The sequence below is a fragment of the Saccopteryx leptura genome, chromosome 6 (assembly GCF_036850995.1).
Source record: "Saccopteryx leptura isolate mSacLep1 chromosome 6, mSacLep1_pri_phased_curated, whole genome shotgun sequence".
Classification (NCBI taxonomy): domain Eukaryota; kingdom Metazoa; phylum Chordata; class Mammalia; order Chiroptera; family Emballonuridae; genus Saccopteryx; species Saccopteryx leptura.
This window is the reverse complement of record NC_089508.1, coordinates 76,816,100-76,834,359: the sequence shown is the minus strand read 5'-3', so window position 1 is coordinate 76,834,359 and position 18,260 is coordinate 76,816,100. Positions and strand designations below refer to the sequence as shown.

At 41.6% G+C, this 18,260-nt stretch overlaps 1 protein-coding gene across 2 annotated transcripts in view; it reads left to right on the top strand.

Annotated features, from left to right (window-relative positions):
* TUBGCP4 (tubulin gamma complex component 4) overlaps window positions 1–18,260 on the top strand; it is a 53,476-nt gene that overhangs the window by 3,274 nt on the left and 31,942 nt on the right. Inside the window, exons 2-6 of one of the 2 annotated variants that reach the window (XM_066343290.1) lie at window positions 2,323–2,451; window positions 8,911–9,033; window positions 9,476–9,529; window positions 9,954–10,010; window positions 13,249–13,328. In XM_066343290.1, the coding sequence (XP_066199387.1) occupies window positions 2,323–2,451; window positions 8,911–9,033; window positions 9,476–9,529; window positions 9,954–10,010; window positions 13,249–13,328 (443 nt within the window). Of the gene's footprint in view, window positions 1–2,322; window positions 2,452–8,910; window positions 9,034–9,172; window positions 9,274–9,475; window positions 9,530–9,953; window positions 10,011–13,248; window positions 13,329–18,260 lie in introns of those variants that run through there. The other variant, XM_066343291.1, reaches the window with a different exon arrangement.

Here is an 18,260-nt window from a genome sequence, read left to right as displayed (position 1 = left end):
ATTAGAACCCTTATGTGTTGCTAGTGGGAATATAAAATGGTGTAGCCCTGTGGGAAATGGTATGGTGACTCCTCAAAAAATTAAACATAGAATAACCAAATGATTCAGCAGTTTCACTTCTGAGTGGACTCAAAAGAAGTGAATGAAGGCAAGTACTCAAACAAATATTTGTATACCCATGTTCATAACAGTATTATTCAGAATAATCAAAAGGTAGAAGCAACTCAGATGTCCATGAATGAAGAATAGATAAAATGTAGTATATACATACAATGGAATATTTAAAAAGTTAAGAAATTCTGACAAATGCTACAACATGGATGAAATTTGGAGACATTACTAAGTGAAATAAGCTAGTCACAAAGCACAAATATTATATGGTTCTACTTATTTGAGGTACTTAGAGTAGTCAAATTCATAGAGACAGGAAATAGAAGGATGGTTGCCAAGAGCTGTGAGGAGGGAGAATGGGAGTCTTTGTACATTTTCTACAGAGTTTCAGTTTGGTAAGATGAAAATATTCTGGAGCTGGATAGATGGTGGAGATAGTTGCACAACAATGTATATGTACTTAATGCCAAGAACTGTACACTTAAAAATGGCTAAAATGGTGGCCCTGGCCGGTTGGCCCAGTGCTAGAGCATTGGCCTGGCGTGCAGGAGTCCTGGGTTCGATTCCTGGCCAGGACACACAGGAGAAGTGCCCATCTGCTTCTCCACCCCTCCCCCTCTCCTTCCTCTCTGTCTCTCTCTTCCCCTCCTGCAGCCGAGGCTCCATTGGAGCAAAGTTGGCCCGAGCGCTGAGGATGGCTCCATGGCCTCTGCCTCAGGCGCTAGAATGGCTCTGGTGCCTCCCTGTTTCCAACTACAGAAAAATACAAAAAAAAAAAAAATGGCTAAAATGGTAACTTTTATGTACATTTTACCACAGTTTTTTCTTTTTTAAAGTTGGTTTTATTGAATACATTCTCTCACCACATTTTTTGACTTGAACTGCTGTGTAACCTTTATATAGCATACTAGGCTATTGTTTACTTTTTTTTTTTAAGTTAGAGGCGGGGAGGCAGAGAGACAGACTCCTGCATCTGGCTCAACCGGGATCCACCTGGCAAATCCCCCACCAGGGGATGCTCTGCCCATCTGGGGCCACTGCTCCATTGCTTGGCAACTGAGCTATTTCAGCACCTGAGGCAAGGGCATGGTGCCATCCTCAGTGCCAGGGGCCAGCTTACTTGAATCACTCAAGCCATGGCTTTGGGAGGGGAAGAGAGAGAGAGAAAAGGAAAGGGGAGGAGTGGAGAAGCAGATGGTCGCTTTTCCTGTATGTCCTGACCAAACCTGGACTTCCACACACTGGGCCAGTGCTCCACCACTGAGCCAACCAGCTAGGGCCTGTTTAAATTTTAAAAAATAAAAAATATATACTAAATGTATATGTCTAGTTATAAGATGCTTTTACAGATTATAGTATGTTACATTTATTTACCTTTTTTTAAAATTTTTATTTATTTATTTTTTACAGAGACAGAGAGTGAGTCAGAGAGAGGGATAGATAGGGACAGACATACAGGAACGGAGAGAGATGAGATGCATCAATCATTAGTTTTTCATTGCGCATTGCAACACCTTAGTTGTTCATTGATTGCTTTCTCATACGTGCCTTGACCGTGGGCCTTCAGCAGACCGAGTAACCCCTTACTGGAGCCAGCAACCTTGGGTTCAAGCTGGTGGGCTTTTCCTCAAACCAGATGAGCCTGCGCTCAAGCTGGCGACCTCGGGGTCTCAAACCTGGGTCCTCCGCATCCCAGTCCGACGCTCTATCCACTGCGCCACCGCCTGGTCAGGCTATTTACCTTTTTATTGAAATGAAAACAAGATATAAAATTTCATAGAGAATTTATAAATCCTAAGACTATGAGAAACCCCTGGAGTTTGCTAAAGACTTTGCTTAAGACAACTTTGTTGCAACCACGTCAAAAAACCCATATCTTTAAAGACCATTCCTGAAATATTGCATAAGAAACAGGTATAGTAGCTGCCTCTGTGGAAAGGTTGACTTATTGTTAATGTACACCATTTTGTATTGTTTGAATTCTTTACCAGGTGTTACCACTTATTTCAATAAAGAATTAATTAGTTCAGGAGTGAGGAATAGCCCCTTGGTAGTGGTTTGGAAATGCTTTTGTTATCCAGAACTTAACAGTCTCAGATGGGCATCTTGAGAAGGGAAATGCTAATAGTACAGAGCATTTGAAGTACTTCAAAGACCAGCATGCAGTGAATCACATGCATCATTGTTTTAAGCCTGCTTCCTCTCCTGCAGGTGTCACAGGATTTCCCATTTCTCCATCCCAGTGAAACCAGTGTCCTGAATCGACTCTGCCGGCTGGGCACAGACTATATTCGCTTCACCGAGTTCATTGAACAGTACACAGGCCATGTGCAGCAACAGGTAGGTTTCTGTTCTCAGGAAATGTACACTTCCAGAGGGTGGGAGCTATGTCAAGCTTTCAGTGAATCACTGGTAATTCTTGTGAAATAAGTCACAAGAAGTTATAAATTTCTCATCACTGGAATTATTCAAGTGAAGGCTAGTGGTCTGTATTTCACACAAGGGGAAAGTATACACAGGGACTAACTTAGACAGATTGGTGTAAGAAAAAATACGTTTTTGCTTGAGTGTTAGAAGACCTGGATTAAATTATTTTGAGCTAGACCAGAGTTCCGATACCAGAGGTGAAAACATAAAGCATTATTTCAAATTCCTTTGCTGCTCTGCCTCTATTTTAGTCATATTGAGGCAAGCAACTAAATCTTTGGGCTTCATTTTTTAAATTTGTGAATAAAAGAATAAAACCAGAGAAGGGCCTGACCAGGCGGTGGCGCAGAGGATAGAGCGTTGGATTGGGATGCCAAGGACCTAGGTTCGAGACCTCAAGGTCGCCAGCTTGAGCGCGGGCTCATTTGGTTTGAGGAAAGCTCACCAGCTTAGACCCAAGGTCGCTGGCTTAAGCAAAGGGTCACTCGGTCTGCTGAAGGCCCGCGGTCGAGGCACATATGAGAAAGCAATCAATGAACAACTAAGGTGTCACAATGCGCAACGAGAAACTAATGATTGATGTTTCTCATCTCTCTGTTCCTGTCTGTCTGTCCCTGTCTATCCTTCTCTCTGACTCTCTCTCTGTCTCTGTAAAAAAAAAAAAAACAAAAAAACAGAGGAGGTGCTTGGCACATAGTAAGCCAATATTATCCATTACCATGAATTAATTGGAAGTTAGTATAATGTAGAGGTCAAGGATTTGTGTCCTGCTCCATCACTCTTTGGCCATAAATTGCTCAGCAGTAACCTAATGCTCAGTAACTAGGGCTCAGTTTCCTTATCTATAAAATGGGGATGATAGATAGTACCTATCTCTTAGGGTTGTGAGGATTAAACAAGGTAATTCATGTGAAATGCCTGGTAATTGTAAGCACTCAAATTTTTTTTTTTTTTTTTTTTTTTAATTTTTCTGAAGCTGGAAACAGGGAGAGACAGTCAGACAGACTCCCGCATGCGCCCGACCGGCATCCACCCGGCACGCCCACCAGGGGCGAAGCTCTGCCCACCAGGGGGCGATGCTCTGCCCATCCTGGGCGTCGCCATGTTGCGACCAGAGCCACTCCAGCGCCTGAGGCAGAGGCCACAGAGCCATCCCCAGCACCCGGGCCATCTTTGCTCCAATGGAGCCTTGGCTGCGGGAGGGGAAGAAAGAGACAGAGAGGAAAGTGCGGCGGAGGGGTGGAGAGGCAAATGGGCGCCTCTCCTATGTGCCCTGGCCGGGAATCGAACCTGGGTCCTCCGCACGCTAGGCCGACGCTCTACCGCTGAGCCAACCAGCCAGGGCCACTCAAATTTTTTGAAAGCACTATGTTAAAGTTATTTTTAGTAGTTTGTAGCTCTTGTCAGTGGTAAGTAGAAAGACTGCCAAATTGTGTGAGTGATGACTATTTTCCAGTTTAAAGAATGATTCTGGTTAGGGGAAAGGTGGGTACTTTACAAAGGAAGTGGAAGGATTCTTTTCTGAAATAACAGTACCCGCTGGCCCCTGTTATATAAACTCTTTATAAGGCCTTTGCTGTGTCAACCAATGGTCATCAATTCAGTACCAACAAGAATCCCCAATTTGGAGTGTGGTGAAGAAGGAAACTTGACTCAGTGCAAAGCAGCTCACTTGTGATATAGCGCAGCTGTGAAAACAACACAGCTGTAGAACAGCTCTGGGCCCCAGCAGCCCTGAGATCAGGCCCCTCGCCAGTTAAGAGCGCTTCACTCTGCTCTGGCAACATATCTTTCATGTTTCAGCTCAGCTAGGGAGACAGACTTCCATCTTCAATGTAAAGGGAAAGTGCACTCTCTGATCCAGAGGGTTGAAATAGGATTCCAGGAAACCTGTATAAGGGCTGGCTCAGCCTGAACAGGTGGTGGTGCAGTGGGTAGAGCGTCAGACTGTGATGTGGAGGACCAAGGTTCGAGACCCCCGAGCTTGCCAGCTTGAGCACGGGCTCATCTGGTTTGAGCAAAAAGCTCACCAGCTTGGACCCAAGGTCACTAGCTTGAGCAAGGGGTAACTAGGTCTGCTGAAGGCCCGGGGTCGAGGCACATATGAGAAAGCAATCAATGAACAACTAAGGTGTCGCAACGCGCAGCGAGAAACTAATGATTGATGTTTCTCATCTCTCCGTTCCTGTCTGTCTGTCCCTGTCTATCCCTTGGTCAAGGCGCATATAAGAAAGCAATCAATGAACTAAGGTGTCTCAACAAAAAACTGATGATTGATGCTTCTCATCTCTCTTTGTTCCTGTCTGTTTGTCCCTATCTCTGACTCTCTCTCAGTCCCTGTAAAAAAAAAAAAAAAAAAAAAAAAGGGAGGGGGCTGGCTCAGATGTCAGAAATAAAATGCATGCAGGCAGTTCAGCTCAGGTGCCCTTGAAATGCAGTTTGCACAAGAGCTCCCTGTGCAAAAATGGCTGCTAGGCTGTTATATATATATATATATATATATATATATATATATATATATATATATATATTTTTTTTTTTTTTTTTTTTTTTTTTTTTTTTTTTACAGGGACTGAGAGAGAGTCAGAGAGAGGGATAGATAGGGACAGACAGACAGGAACGGAGAGAGATGAGAAGCATCAATCATCAGTTTTTCGCTGCGACACTGTAGTTGTTTGTTCATTGATTGCTTTCTCATATGTGCCTTGACCACGGGCCTTCAGCAGACCGAGCAACCCCTTGCTCGAGCCAGGTGAGCTTTTCTTTTTTTTTTTTTCTCAAGCCAGATGAGTCCGTGCTCAAGCTGGCGACCCTGGGGTCTCGAACCTGGGTCCTCCGCATCTGAGTCCGATGCTCTATCCACTGCGCCACCACCCAGTCAGGTGTCTGTTTATATTTTTAATTTGAGCCCAGTTTGCCACCTGGAGCCCTTCTTACCATGAATCTTTTATTTCTCAGGGTTCATTCACAGGTGGTAATTTGTGGAGCAAAGGAGCTGGAGAATAGTGCCTTATGTCAGTGGTAGTCAACCTTTTTATACCTACCGTCCACTTTTGTATCTCTGTTAGTAGTAAAATCTTCTAACTGCCCACTGGTTCCACAGTAATGGTGATTTATAAAGTAGGGAAGTAACTTTACTTTATAAAATTTATATAGCAGAGTTACAGCAAGTTAAAGCATATAATAATAGTTACTTACCAAGTACTTTATGTCAGATTTTTGCTAAGTTTGGCAGAATATTTATAAAACAACTTACTATAGTTAAATCTATCTTTTTATTTATACTTTGGTTGCTCCACTGCCACCCACCATGAAAGCTGAAACGCCCACTAGTGGGCAGTAGGGACCAGGTTGACTACTAGTGCCTTATGTTTTCATATTCTGGTTCACTTAAACTGATTTTATTGCAGAGAAAACATAAGTTTAAAGTCTAATTAATACCAGTTTGCTGTGAAATTATATTAAGAGACTACAATTAATTATCAAAGTAAGATGAACCTTACATCTTTATATATTATATTAATCATAAATACATTGTATTATAGTAATATTTTATATTATTAATATAAGTTAGATGTTTATTAATACAGTCATCCCTTGGCATATTGCGATTCACTTTTCTTGGTCTCACTGTATTGTGGAGTTTCCGCTGTATCACGGGATTTTACGTAGGTTTAAGAGGTGGAAAGTGTTTAAGAGCATAGGAAGTATTTATAAGAGTGTGGGAAAGGTTGATAAGAGCGTGGAGAGGGTTTATAAAGCCTTAAAATACACTGCTCACAAAAATTAGGATATTATTTCAAAATGAATAAGAAGCATTGAAATATCCCGATTTTTGTGAGCAGTATATATACGTATTAATAATACTGATGTTTTTAAAATGTAACACCTAAAAGGAAGAAAAACCTGTTCTGTACCCATGTGACTATGTGGGTTTCATCTTATATGATATAGTACATGAATAAGTAGTACTTTTTTTTTTGGAAAAGTAAAAAATAGACTCATTTCCTCTTTTATTTTGTGATAAATGAAGACATTCAGTTTCCTAGAATGATACAAGATCAAAATAAAATTGACTGTAAGCCAATCTGGTCTATTTCACCCTGTGCCCATGCTATTCTTGTTATAGCTGTGAACATTTATCTCCAGGAACTGCTAGTGTTCTTTGCAGCATCCTCTGGCTACACTGTGCCTTATAACCTCTGAGCCCAAGGTTCCTACCACATTTGTTGCTGAATTCTACTTTTTTTTTAATGAGAAGTGGGGAAGCAGAGGCAGACTCCTGCATGCATCGACTGGGATCCACCTGGCAAGCCCACTAGGGGTGATGCTCTGCCCATCTGAGGCCATTGCTCCATTGCAGCCAGAGCCATTTTAGCACCTGAGGCGAGGTCTGGAGCCATCCTCAGCGCCCGGGCCAACTTGCTCCAGTGGAGCCTTGGCTGCGGGAGGGGAAAAGAGAGTCAGAGAAGAAGGAGAGGGAGAAGGGTGGAGAAGTAGATGGGTGCTTCTCCTGTGTGCCCTGGCCAGGAATCGAACCCAGGACATCCACACGCCAGGCCAACACTCTACCACTGATCCAACTGGCCACAGCCTGAATTCTATTACTGTATTTACCACCACAAGAGCCTGATCATCCCAATCACTACATAGCCAGAAGGGCTAGTCATCATGACCTCTAGTCAACTGTTAACCACATTCTTCATATAAAACTACAAAAGAAGTTCTTTTAAAAATTGCAGATTTCCTTAAAGACAAGCCATATTTGTAAATAGCCTCTTAGTGAGAGTCTCATAACTTTTCAGGTTGGTTATCAGATTCATGTTCAGAAGAATTGCCATGCTAGGCAGAAGGGATGTTAGAATGAGAATTGAGGTCATTTTATTCAATAAATTTTTACCCTCTGGCCTGGCATGTGGTGGCACAGTGGATAGAATGTCAACTTGGGACACAAATCACCGGTTTGAAACCCTGGGCTTGCCCAGTCAAGGCACATACGACAAACAACCAATGAACAACTAACATGAAGCAACTAAAGTTGATACTTCTCAATCACCCCTTCTCTCTGTAAAATCAATAAATAAAATCTTTAAAAAATATATTTAGCCTGACCAGGCGGTGGCACAGTGAATAGAGCGTCGGACTGGGACGTGGAGGACCCAGGTTCGAAACCCCAAGGTCGCCAGCTTGAGTACCAGGCTCATCTGTTTTGAGCAAGGCTCACCAGCTTGAGCCCAAGGTCGCTGGCTTACGCAAGGGGTCACTTGTTCTTCTGTAGCCCCCAGGTCAAAGAACATGTGAGAAAGCAGTCAATTAACAACTATGGTGCTGCAACAAAGAATTGATGCTTCTCATATCTCTCCCTTTCTGTCTATCTGTCCCTATCTGTCCCTCTATCTCTGTCTGTCTCTGTCACACACACACACAAAAAAGTATTTAGCCTGACCTGTGGTGGTGCAGTGGATAAAATGTTGACCTGGAATGCTGAGGTTGCTGGTTTGAAGCCCTGGGCTTGCCTGGTCAAGACAGGTATGGGAGTTAATGCTTCCTGCTCCTACCCCCCCCCCTCTCCCCCCTCTCTTTCTCTCTAGAAAAATGAATAAATAAAATCTAAAAAAAATAAATAAAACATATAGCCTCTGTTCAGAAAACTGTGCTAAGAGCTAAAATACAAAGATGAATAAAATGTGGGACCTTGCTTCATAAAGCTTTTAGTCTAGTGACAAAAGTACAATTCTAGCACTAAATAGAGATGCTATGAAAGCAACAATGGGGGAAGTTATTAATACCCTAGGGAGAGTGAGGAAGGTCTTTGCAGAGAATAGAAGCTTCATTTGGGTCCTACAGGAGGAGTACATATTTGTCACAAAGATGAGTGTACACTTAAAAGCGGAACACATTCAATTCATGGGGCCAAGAAATAGAAGCAGGGCACATTGTATGACCTGTGGGTAGATTGAAAATAAGGATGCGAAGTTCAAAGCAGTGAAATAATTTTGAAGAGAGATAGGACCAGAATGCAGAAGTCCTTGCAGGCCATGTAGGGGAATTTAGATATTACTCTGGGGCAGTGGGAAGCCCCAAAAAGTATTTAAGCTGGAAAATTATAAAGTTAACATTGAATTGTAGAAAAATCTCCACTGACAGTATGTAGTACTACTTGGTTGTAACATCTGGACCGCATGGAAAATTAAAATTCACATTTTAAAAGGTCAGAATTCAAAAGCTATCTCTTAAGTTGGTTTTCCTCTCACTGAGCATTGCTTTGATATGGAATTATTTAAGAAAAAACAATACCATTGATAAAGGCTAATGTCTTCCTCTGGTTTCAGGGTTTGAGCTGAGAGTTAACTTCTCTCTGTTTGATTTCAGGATCACCATGCATCTCAGCAGGGCCAAGGTGGGTTACATGGAATCTACCTGAGGGCCTTCTGCACAGGTCTGGACTCAATTTTGCAGCCTTATCGACAAGCACTGCTTGATTTGGAACAAGAGGTGAGAGAGGAAATATAGAAACAACAACTTGGGGACAGCAGTTTAAGGCATGTTTTTGAATTGAAATGCCTTTTGATATGGTCAGGTAGTTAGGAGTAAACTAATTTTTGTTTGTTTGTTTGTTTTTTGTGTTTGGGAGTAATCTATTTTCTGTGTGGCTGGAGAGTACAGTATGCTTTCTGTGATTGTCCAAGCCATGATCAAAGTGGCATGCAGATCATGCATGGCAAAGGTTCCTGGGTGAGTATATAAGAGCCCTACCTTTGATTTGGTGTCACCTGAAAATCAGAATTAATAATCTTCTATAAATCATCAATTTCAGATAGCCTAAAACTAACACCAAGCCCGTTCTCATATTTCCTTCTAGTTTTCATAGATCAAATAGATTCAAGATATTTTGTATGGAGCTCTAATCTCAGTTGTTTTTTTGTTGTTGTTGCAGTTCCTGGCTGACCCCCATCTCTCTATATCACATGTCAATTATTCCCTAGATCAGGTATGCTTCTCAAATAACAAAATGCCTTGGAATCTGTTGATACTGTTAGAATAATCTAACTTACGACTTTTTTTCTTTTTTGAAATTTTTTTCCTTCTGGATTCAGAGCTCAGCATTTTGTATTTTGTGTGGTTTCCTACATCAGAACTGTTTGAAAAACTCCAAATTTAGTTAAGACTTAATGTCTGACATTAATGCTCTAAATAGACCTCAATATTAATAATTATGCTAGCCTCAGGAATAGAAATTACTTCTATCTGCCACCAACCCCATATCAAACTGCCTTAATATATTGGATCTTGGCTGCCTTATGATATTGCCATTTTTATGTTAAGTGGGACTGTTGAGAAACAAAAACATTTTTTAAAGTAATTTTTTCCTTGTATTTGATTATAGACCCTCCTAATTATTCTCTACTTTGCAGTTCCAGCTCCTCTTCCCCTCTGTGATGGTTGTAGTAGAACAAATTAAAAGTCAAAAGGTAAGAACTATCGTTTTTCCTTTTGCTCTGGTGATCACCAAGGAAATAATTTATTTTGCCTAACCTTTGTTTTTGAAGACACTAGATTTTAGTTGTCTTTATTTATTTTTTCAACAATATTTGCTTCGGTATTATGCTAAGTGTCAGGAATGCAATAAAGTATGACCTTTTCCTTAAGCACCTCTTGGTCCAGAAGGTAGGGGAAATGTTAATAGACATACCAAGAATGATATTGGGTCAGAGAATATGGATATTTGGAAGTGAGAGCATTTTGCACAAAGGATTTAGAATTGTTGGATATGGATCTTAAGGAGAACCTAAAAGTTAATCCTTAGAAAAAAAAGAATGTAATAGTTTTATGTTAAGATGCTGGCAGCTTTCTGAGAATTAGACCGTTGGGTAAAACCCAGATGTTTATTAGTTTAATATACCTATTCTTATCACAAGTTTTCATCAAATGCACTGAAAAGTTAGGGTTAACCAGTTAATTTGTTTGGATGCTACTTCATTTTTTTGCCCTGTAAGTACAGAAACTTATACTCTATTGCATTGGTCACCAACCTTTTTTGGGCCACGGACTGGTTTAATGTCAGAAAATATTTCACGGACCGGCCTTTAGGGTGGGACGGATAAATGCACAAAATAAAATTATGCGACTGGCGTAAAAACTGTGGTATTTTTAAATATAATTGTCGAACTTACGAGACAAGCATCAAGAGTGAGTCTTAGACGGATGTAACAGAGGGAATCTGGTCATTTTTTAAAAATAAAACATCGTTCAGACTTAAACATAAATAAAACGGAAATAATGTAAGTTATTTATTCTTTCTCTGCGGACCAGGGATTGGGGATCCCTGCTCTATTGTGTCCACTCTGTGCCAGCAAAGCAAGTATGGGAGGTGCTCTTTGGCCCTTCGAAGCTGATAGCCCTCATGTAACACTGAGCTTTTATTGTGCACTTACTATATACCAGGCACTGTGCTAAGTGCTTTACATACATTGTCACATTCAATCCTTTAAGGGGTCCAAGGTTAAGGAAGTGTTTGGGGTCACACAGATGGTAGTAAGTATTAGAGCTGGCATATAAAACCAGGTCTGTCTGACTCCAAAGACTATGACCTTCAACACTTTACTAATCTAGTTACCAAAATTGGAGGGCGCCGTCTCCATGAGTGGATTTAGTGTAAAGATTCCATGCCTATGTGCACATCTCAGTTGACTTTCAGCTTCCACTAGCCACAGGAAGGAGAGTGGGAAATGAGCAGAGGGATTGCAGATGGGTGACTCTTCCTTCTTGCCAGGGGAGTGTAGAGGAGCTAGTGTGCTTTTGCTCTGTAGAGTGAAAACCAGGAGGTCAAGAACATATAGGCTGCCAGTGAGAATGGGGGTGATTGCAAATGGACAAAAGGGATCCTTTTAGAAAATGATGGAAATGTTATAAAAGTGGATTATGGTGACTGGGTGACTGGCTGTACAGTGCTGTAAGTTTACTAAAAATTGTTGAATAGTACACTTTTAAAAAAAATTTTTTTTTCTTTTTTACAGAGACAGAGAGAGAGATAGACAGGGACAGACAGACAGGAACGGAGAGATGAGAATCATCACTCATCAGTTTTTTGTTGTGTGTTGTAACACCTTAGTTGTTCATTGGTTGCTTTCTCATATGTGCCTTGACTGCGGGCCTTCAGCAGACTGAGTAACCCCTTGCTCAAGCCAGCGACCCTGGGCTCAAGCTGGTGAGCTTTTGCTCAAACCAGATGAGCCCGCACTCAAGCCGGCTGACCTCGGGGTCTCGAACCTGGGTCTTCCGCATCCTAGTTTGACGCTTTACCCACTGCGCCACCGCCCAGTCAGGCGAATAGTACACTTAAAATGGGTGAATTTTATGTTATGTAAATTATACCTCAATAAAGCAGTTTTTTAAAAAGTGAAAGCCAGAGGATATAGAGGAAGCAGATTTTCAGAAAAGTGTATGCCTTATAAGTAGTATGAATTAGGCTTTAATCTGAAAGAAAGAGGTTTCTTTACTTCTTTTCTTGGAATGTCAACTCTAAATGTTTCTGGTTTCTCTAGTGCAGTAGTTCTCAAACATCCTGCATTAGAATTGCCTGGAGCAGATTGTTAAAACCAGGTTGCTGGGCCCAACCCCAGAGAGCTTATCCAGTAGGTCTGGAGTGGGGCCCAAGAATTTGTATTTGTTATAAGTTTCTAGGTGAAGGGGTGGGGGAGTTGGATGGAGAAGGGTAGGGAGGCTGCAGAGTCCATACTTTGAGAATAACCATTGTGATATAGTGATTTATAGTAAGAAATATATATTTGGTCTCCATATTGTTTCTGGCACAGAGCTTCTTTAAACCCTTGGAATTTCCAAAGTGATAAAAGCATCTTGATCCATAAGAAACTCCTATCAACCATCTGAGTTTTTAATGAGATGACTTTTGGACAGCACTTAAGGATGGGGACTGGTTGCCAGGGGAACCAACCGTGTGATTGGAGGGTTGGAACTTTCAGTCCCACCTCCAACCTCTTGGTTGGGGGAGGGTTCGGAGAGGCTGGAAATTAAGTTCAATCACCAGTGCCCAATGATTTAGTCAGCTGTGCCTGTGTAATGAAGCCTCTATAAAACCCTAAAAGGACAGGGTTTGGAGAACTTCCAGGTTGGTGAACCAGAACGATTCCAAATGCCACCATACAGGACCCAGACTCCCTGGGGACAGAATCTCATTTGTTCGGGATTTCATCCTCTGTATATTCATCTGGCTATTGATTTGTATCCTTTGATATCTTTCATTAAAAAAAAAAAAGAAAAACCCTGTAACCTAGTGAATAACCAGGTTTCCTGAGCTGTGTGAGTTGCTCTAGCAAACTAATCACACCCAAGGAGGGGGTCTTGGGAACCTCTGATGTATAGCTAGTTAGAAGCACAGCAGCACCCTGAAATGGAGGGCAGTCTTGTAGGACTGAGCCCTTAACCTATGGAAGCTGATGCTATCTCAGGGTAGAGTCAGAATTAAGTCAAAATATAGACACCCCGCTGGTGTTTGAGAATTGCTTGGCAGAGGGGAAAACCCCACACACCCCTACAATTCCTCATAAGGAATTGTAGACCTTATGAGAATGTTTAACTTATCCCTATTCCCTGCTGGAGTGTACCCTCTGGATTGAATATAGCATATGAGGTTGTGCTTCATGGACTATTAAAATGGAATACAGTTAGAAAAGGCTGTATTTTCCACAGATTCATGGTTGTCAGATCCTGGAAACAGTATACAAACACAGCTGTGGAGGTCTGCCTCCTGTTCGAAGTGCACTAGAAAAGTAAGTCATGGCTAATTGGGGATTGGGGTTGGGGTGCATGGTCAAGAGACTTTTTTTGTGTGACAGAGAGACAGAAAGAGGGACAGATAGGGACAGACAGACAGGAAGGGAAACAGATGAGAAGCATCAATTCTTCATTGCAGTATCTTAGTTGTTCATTGATTGCTTTCTCTTATGTGCCTTGACCAGGAGGCTACAGCAGACTAAGTGACCCCTTGCTCAAGCCAGTAATCTTAGGCTCAAGCCAGTGAACTTGGGCGTCAAGCCAGCGACCATGGGTCATGTCTATGATCCTACACTCAAGCCAGCAACCCCGCGCTCAAGCTGGTGAGCCCACGCTCAAGCTGGTGACCTCAGGGTTTCGAACAGGGGTCCTCTGCATTCCATTCCGATGCTCTCTCCACTGCGCCACCGCCTGGTCAAGCGGATGATCAAGACATTTGACTTTACACTGTTTTATTTTCAGATCATCTCAGGATTCCTTCTGGGGAAAAGAAATTCCTATGACCAAGACAGAAAAGATCCATGAGCAGAGGAACCTATGTAATCATTTTGATGGCTCAAAAATTACAAAAAGAGGTTTATAAATGTTATGAAAACTAGGATCAGGCCCTGGCCGGTTGGCTCAGTGGTAGAGCGTCGGCCTGGCGTGCAGAAGTCCCGGGTTCGATTCCCGGCCAGGGCACACAGGAGAAGCGCCCGTCTGCTTCTCCACCCCTCCCCCTCTCCTCCCTCTCTGTCTCTCTCTTCCCCTCCTGCAGCGAGGCTCCATTGGAGCAAAGATGGCCCGGGCGCTGGGGATGGCTCCTTGGCCTCTGCCCCAGGCGCTAGAGTGGCTCTGGTCACAGCAGAGTGACGCCCCGGAGGGGCAGAGCATCGCCCCCTGGTGGGCGTGCCGGGTGGGTCCCGGTCGGGCGCATGCAGGAGTCTGTCTGACTGTCTATCCTCGTTTCCAGCTTCAGAAAAATACAAAAAAACAAAAAACAACAACAACAAAAAACTAGGATCAAAGGGTCCTAGCCAGTTGGCTCAGCAGTAGAGTGTCGACCCAGCATGTGGAAGTCCCGGGTTCGATTTCCAGTCTGGGCACATAGGAGAAGCGCCCATCTGCTTCTCCACCCTTTCCCCTCTCCTTCCTCTCTCTCTCTCTCTCTCTTCCCTTCCCTTAGCCAACACTCCATTGGAGCAAAGTTGGCCCAGGCACTGAGGGCAGCTCCATGGCCTCTGCCTCAGGCGCTAGAATGGCTCTGGCCACAATGGAGCAACGCCCCAGATGGGCAGAGCATCACCCCCTGGAGGGCATGCGGGTGGATCTCGGTTGGACACATGCGGGAGTCTGACTGCCTCCCTGCTCTAACTTTGGAAAAATACAAAAAATAAAAATTAAAAATAAATAAATAATAAAACAACAACTAGGGTCAAAGGGCCCTGGCTGGTTGGCTCAGCAGTAGAGCATTGGCTAGGTGTGTGGAAGTCCCAGGTTCGATTCCCAGTCAGGGCACACAGGAGAAACAAGCATCTGCTTCTCCACTCCTACTTTCTCTCCCACAGCCATGGCTCAAATGGTTCGAGCAAGTTGGCCATGGACACTGAAAATGGCTCCATGGCCTCACCTCAGGCGCTAAAATAGCTCAGTTGCCGAGCAACGGAGCAGCAGCCCCAAATAGGCAGAGTGTTGCCCAGTAAGTGGTTTGCCAGGTGGATCCCAGTTGGGGACGCATGCAAGAGTCTGTCTCTGCCTTTCTGCCTCTCGCTTAATAAAAAAAACAAAAACAAAGAACTAGGATCGAGTTGCCTTGATGCCCTTGAAGCAATTCTTTTTAATTTTTGGATCTCATCATCCTGGAAGAATTTCCATTACATGTGCAGGATAATGTTTAGTTACATCTAAACTTAAGGATTTTGAGTGGCTGGTATTTTCATATTGAGGTTCTTAAAAATGTTTATACTTTATGATCCCATAATGCCACTCTTAGAAATTTTATCCTAACAAAATTATTCAAAAGAAGAAAATAGTCCTGGCTGGGTGGCTCAGTTGGGTAGAGTGTCATTCTGATACACAGAGGTTGTGGGTTTGATCCCAGGTCAGGGCACATAAAGGAACAAATCGATGTTTCAGTTTCTCTCTCTCTTTTCCTCTGTCTAAAAATCAATCAAATTTTTTTAAAAAGGAGGTAAATAAGCATGTACATAAACATTCATTGCAATGTTGTATACTATATCAAGAAATCAGAAAATTACCAGCAGCAAAAGAAAGCTAAATAAAGGTGTGTTCAGTTGATCAACTATAATGCCATTAACACTATAAATACTGCAACAACATGTAAAAATATTTTTTATAACACTAACAGAAAAAAAAGATGTAAAGTTATCTTATGATTACAACTATATTAAGTGTATATGGAGTTTCATTAAAGACTGCTCTTTTGATCTTCCTATTCCCCTCTTCCTTCTCATTTTTTAAAAAGGGTGTGAACAAAAGAGGGTATAGCATTGATTGCAAAATTGGAGCCGATGATCTCTGAGGCCCCTTACAACTCTTAACAATCTTCACTTTAAGCGCTATACAACTAAGTCATCAGAACAAGAAAATTTTGAGAATATGCTTTAGGGACTTAATTCTCTATTACTGTGGGGTTTTCTTTCCTAATAAATGAAATTTGTAGAAAATATAGACATGCAAAGAGAAGAAATAGGAATCACTTGTAATCGCTGTTCCTTGAGATACCCATTTCAACTTTTGGTATACATAATCTATAGTTTCTGTCTATGTAAATATACTATATAGTTTTATGGATCAAATATAAAATCTTATGTAGTTTTAATATGATGTATACATGTTTGTTATGTATTTGCAGGGACAAAATTTTACAGGCCATATACAGTGATGTGCAAAATTTAAATGCCTTTACATTTCATTTTTTTTAAGAGTGATTCCATTCAGCTTGACCATGCAGGGCACAGTGGATAGAGCATTGGCCTGGGATGCTGAGGACCCAGGTTTGAAACCCTGAGGTCACCAGCTTGAGCTTGGTATCACAGATATGACCTGTTGGTCACCTGCTTGAGCCCAAAGGTTGCTGGATTGAAGCCTAAGATCGCTGTCTCGAGACCAAGGTTGCTGGCTTAAGCAAGGGGTCACTGGGAGCCCCCCGGTCAAGGCACTGCAACTATGAATTGGTTCTTCTCACCTTTCTCCCTTCCTGTCTGTCTGTTCCTCCTCCTCTGTCTTTCCCTCTCTCCCTCTCTCTTCCTCACATGTGCGCGCACATCAAAAAAAAAAAGTGATTCCATTCAGTTAGTATACTACATACTAATAATATCAGGCTCAATCTCTTAATTTCTTTTTGCTGCCAAGTTATTTTGAAAATTTTCAAATCTATAAAAATGTTGAAAGAACTTTATAATAAACACCTATCTATCCTTTAATTTCACCAGTTAACATTTTACCACATTTGATTTATCTTCTTCCCCCTTTATATAAACTGAAATATATATGTAAATATATGCAAACATACGCACATACATGCATACCACAATTTGTTGCTGAATGATTTGGAAATGTTCACAGGTATCATAGTGATTAACCCCTAAATATGTCAGTTTGTATCTCTTTAGAAAAAGCACATTAGCTTATATATTCTCAATACAATATTATACCCAAGAAAGTGAACATTAATTCAACAATATGATATCCAAAATATATCAATTTCCTCAGTTGCCCTCCAAAAGGTTGTTTTGTTGTTGTTTTTTTAGCAAGAGAGAGAAAGAGGGACAGACAGGAAGGGAGAGAGATGAGAAGCATCAACTGATACTTACAGCACCTTAGCTGTTCATTGACTGCTTTCTCATATGTGCCTTGACTAGTGAGCTCTCAGCTGAGCCAGTGACCTTGGGCTTCAAGCCAGACACCTTTAGGCTCAAACTAGTGACCATGGGGTCATGTCTATGATCCCATGCTCAAGCCAGCGACCTTGGGGTTTTGAACCTAGGTCCTCCGCGTCCCAGGCCAACATTGTATCCACTGCGCCACCTCCTAGTCAGGACAGAACTTTTTTATAGCTGAGCTAACTGGTCAGGATCGGGCTTAGTGTTCTTTTTCTTTGCAGCCAGGATCCAATCAGTGTTTGCATGTTGCATTCGGTTGCCATATCTTTTTAGTCTCCTTTAATTTGGAATAGTCCTCTTCTTTTTTTTTTTTTTTTTTTTTTAATTTTTGATGACCAAAATTTTAAGAGTTCTGACCAGTTACATTGAAGAATGCTCCATGATCTAGATTTTTCTGATTATTTCCTCATGATTAGATTTGAGTTGAACATTTTTTGCAAGAATACTAAATGGGTCATTATTTTTTGTTGCATCATATCGGAAGACACAGAAAAGTAAGTTTGTCCCATTACTGAGTGTTAAAAAGCTTGATCACTTGGTTTAAGTGTTTTCCACCAGATCTCTCCATTTTAGAGGGACATTTTCCCCTTTGTAATTAATATGTTATCTGGGGGTGATCCTTTGAGACCATGTGACTATACCATTCTCCAACAACCTTTCTGCACTTTGTTGGATAATATTTTTCAGGTATACCTATTACATATTGAAGATTTTCTTCAAATTTAATACTATGTTAGCCAAAGAGAGACTCCTATAAGTCTATTTAATTTTAACTGGAATATCAGTGTTAAAATTTACTTTACACAAAAGGAGGAAAGAAAACATGCTTCTCTTAAAAAACTATCAGAACATTCACTGAACATTTCAGACTTCAGTATGTAGTCTACAAGTTTGGAAATTTAATCAGCTAGTCCAGCCTCAGACATATAAATTAAAATCCAATTATTTTTATTTTAGTTGGTCATTTTCCTTCTGACTCATCAACATCTTAGGCCTCTCTTAATCCTGTAGTTTTAAAGCATGCTCTCTGCCATTGTGAAGCTT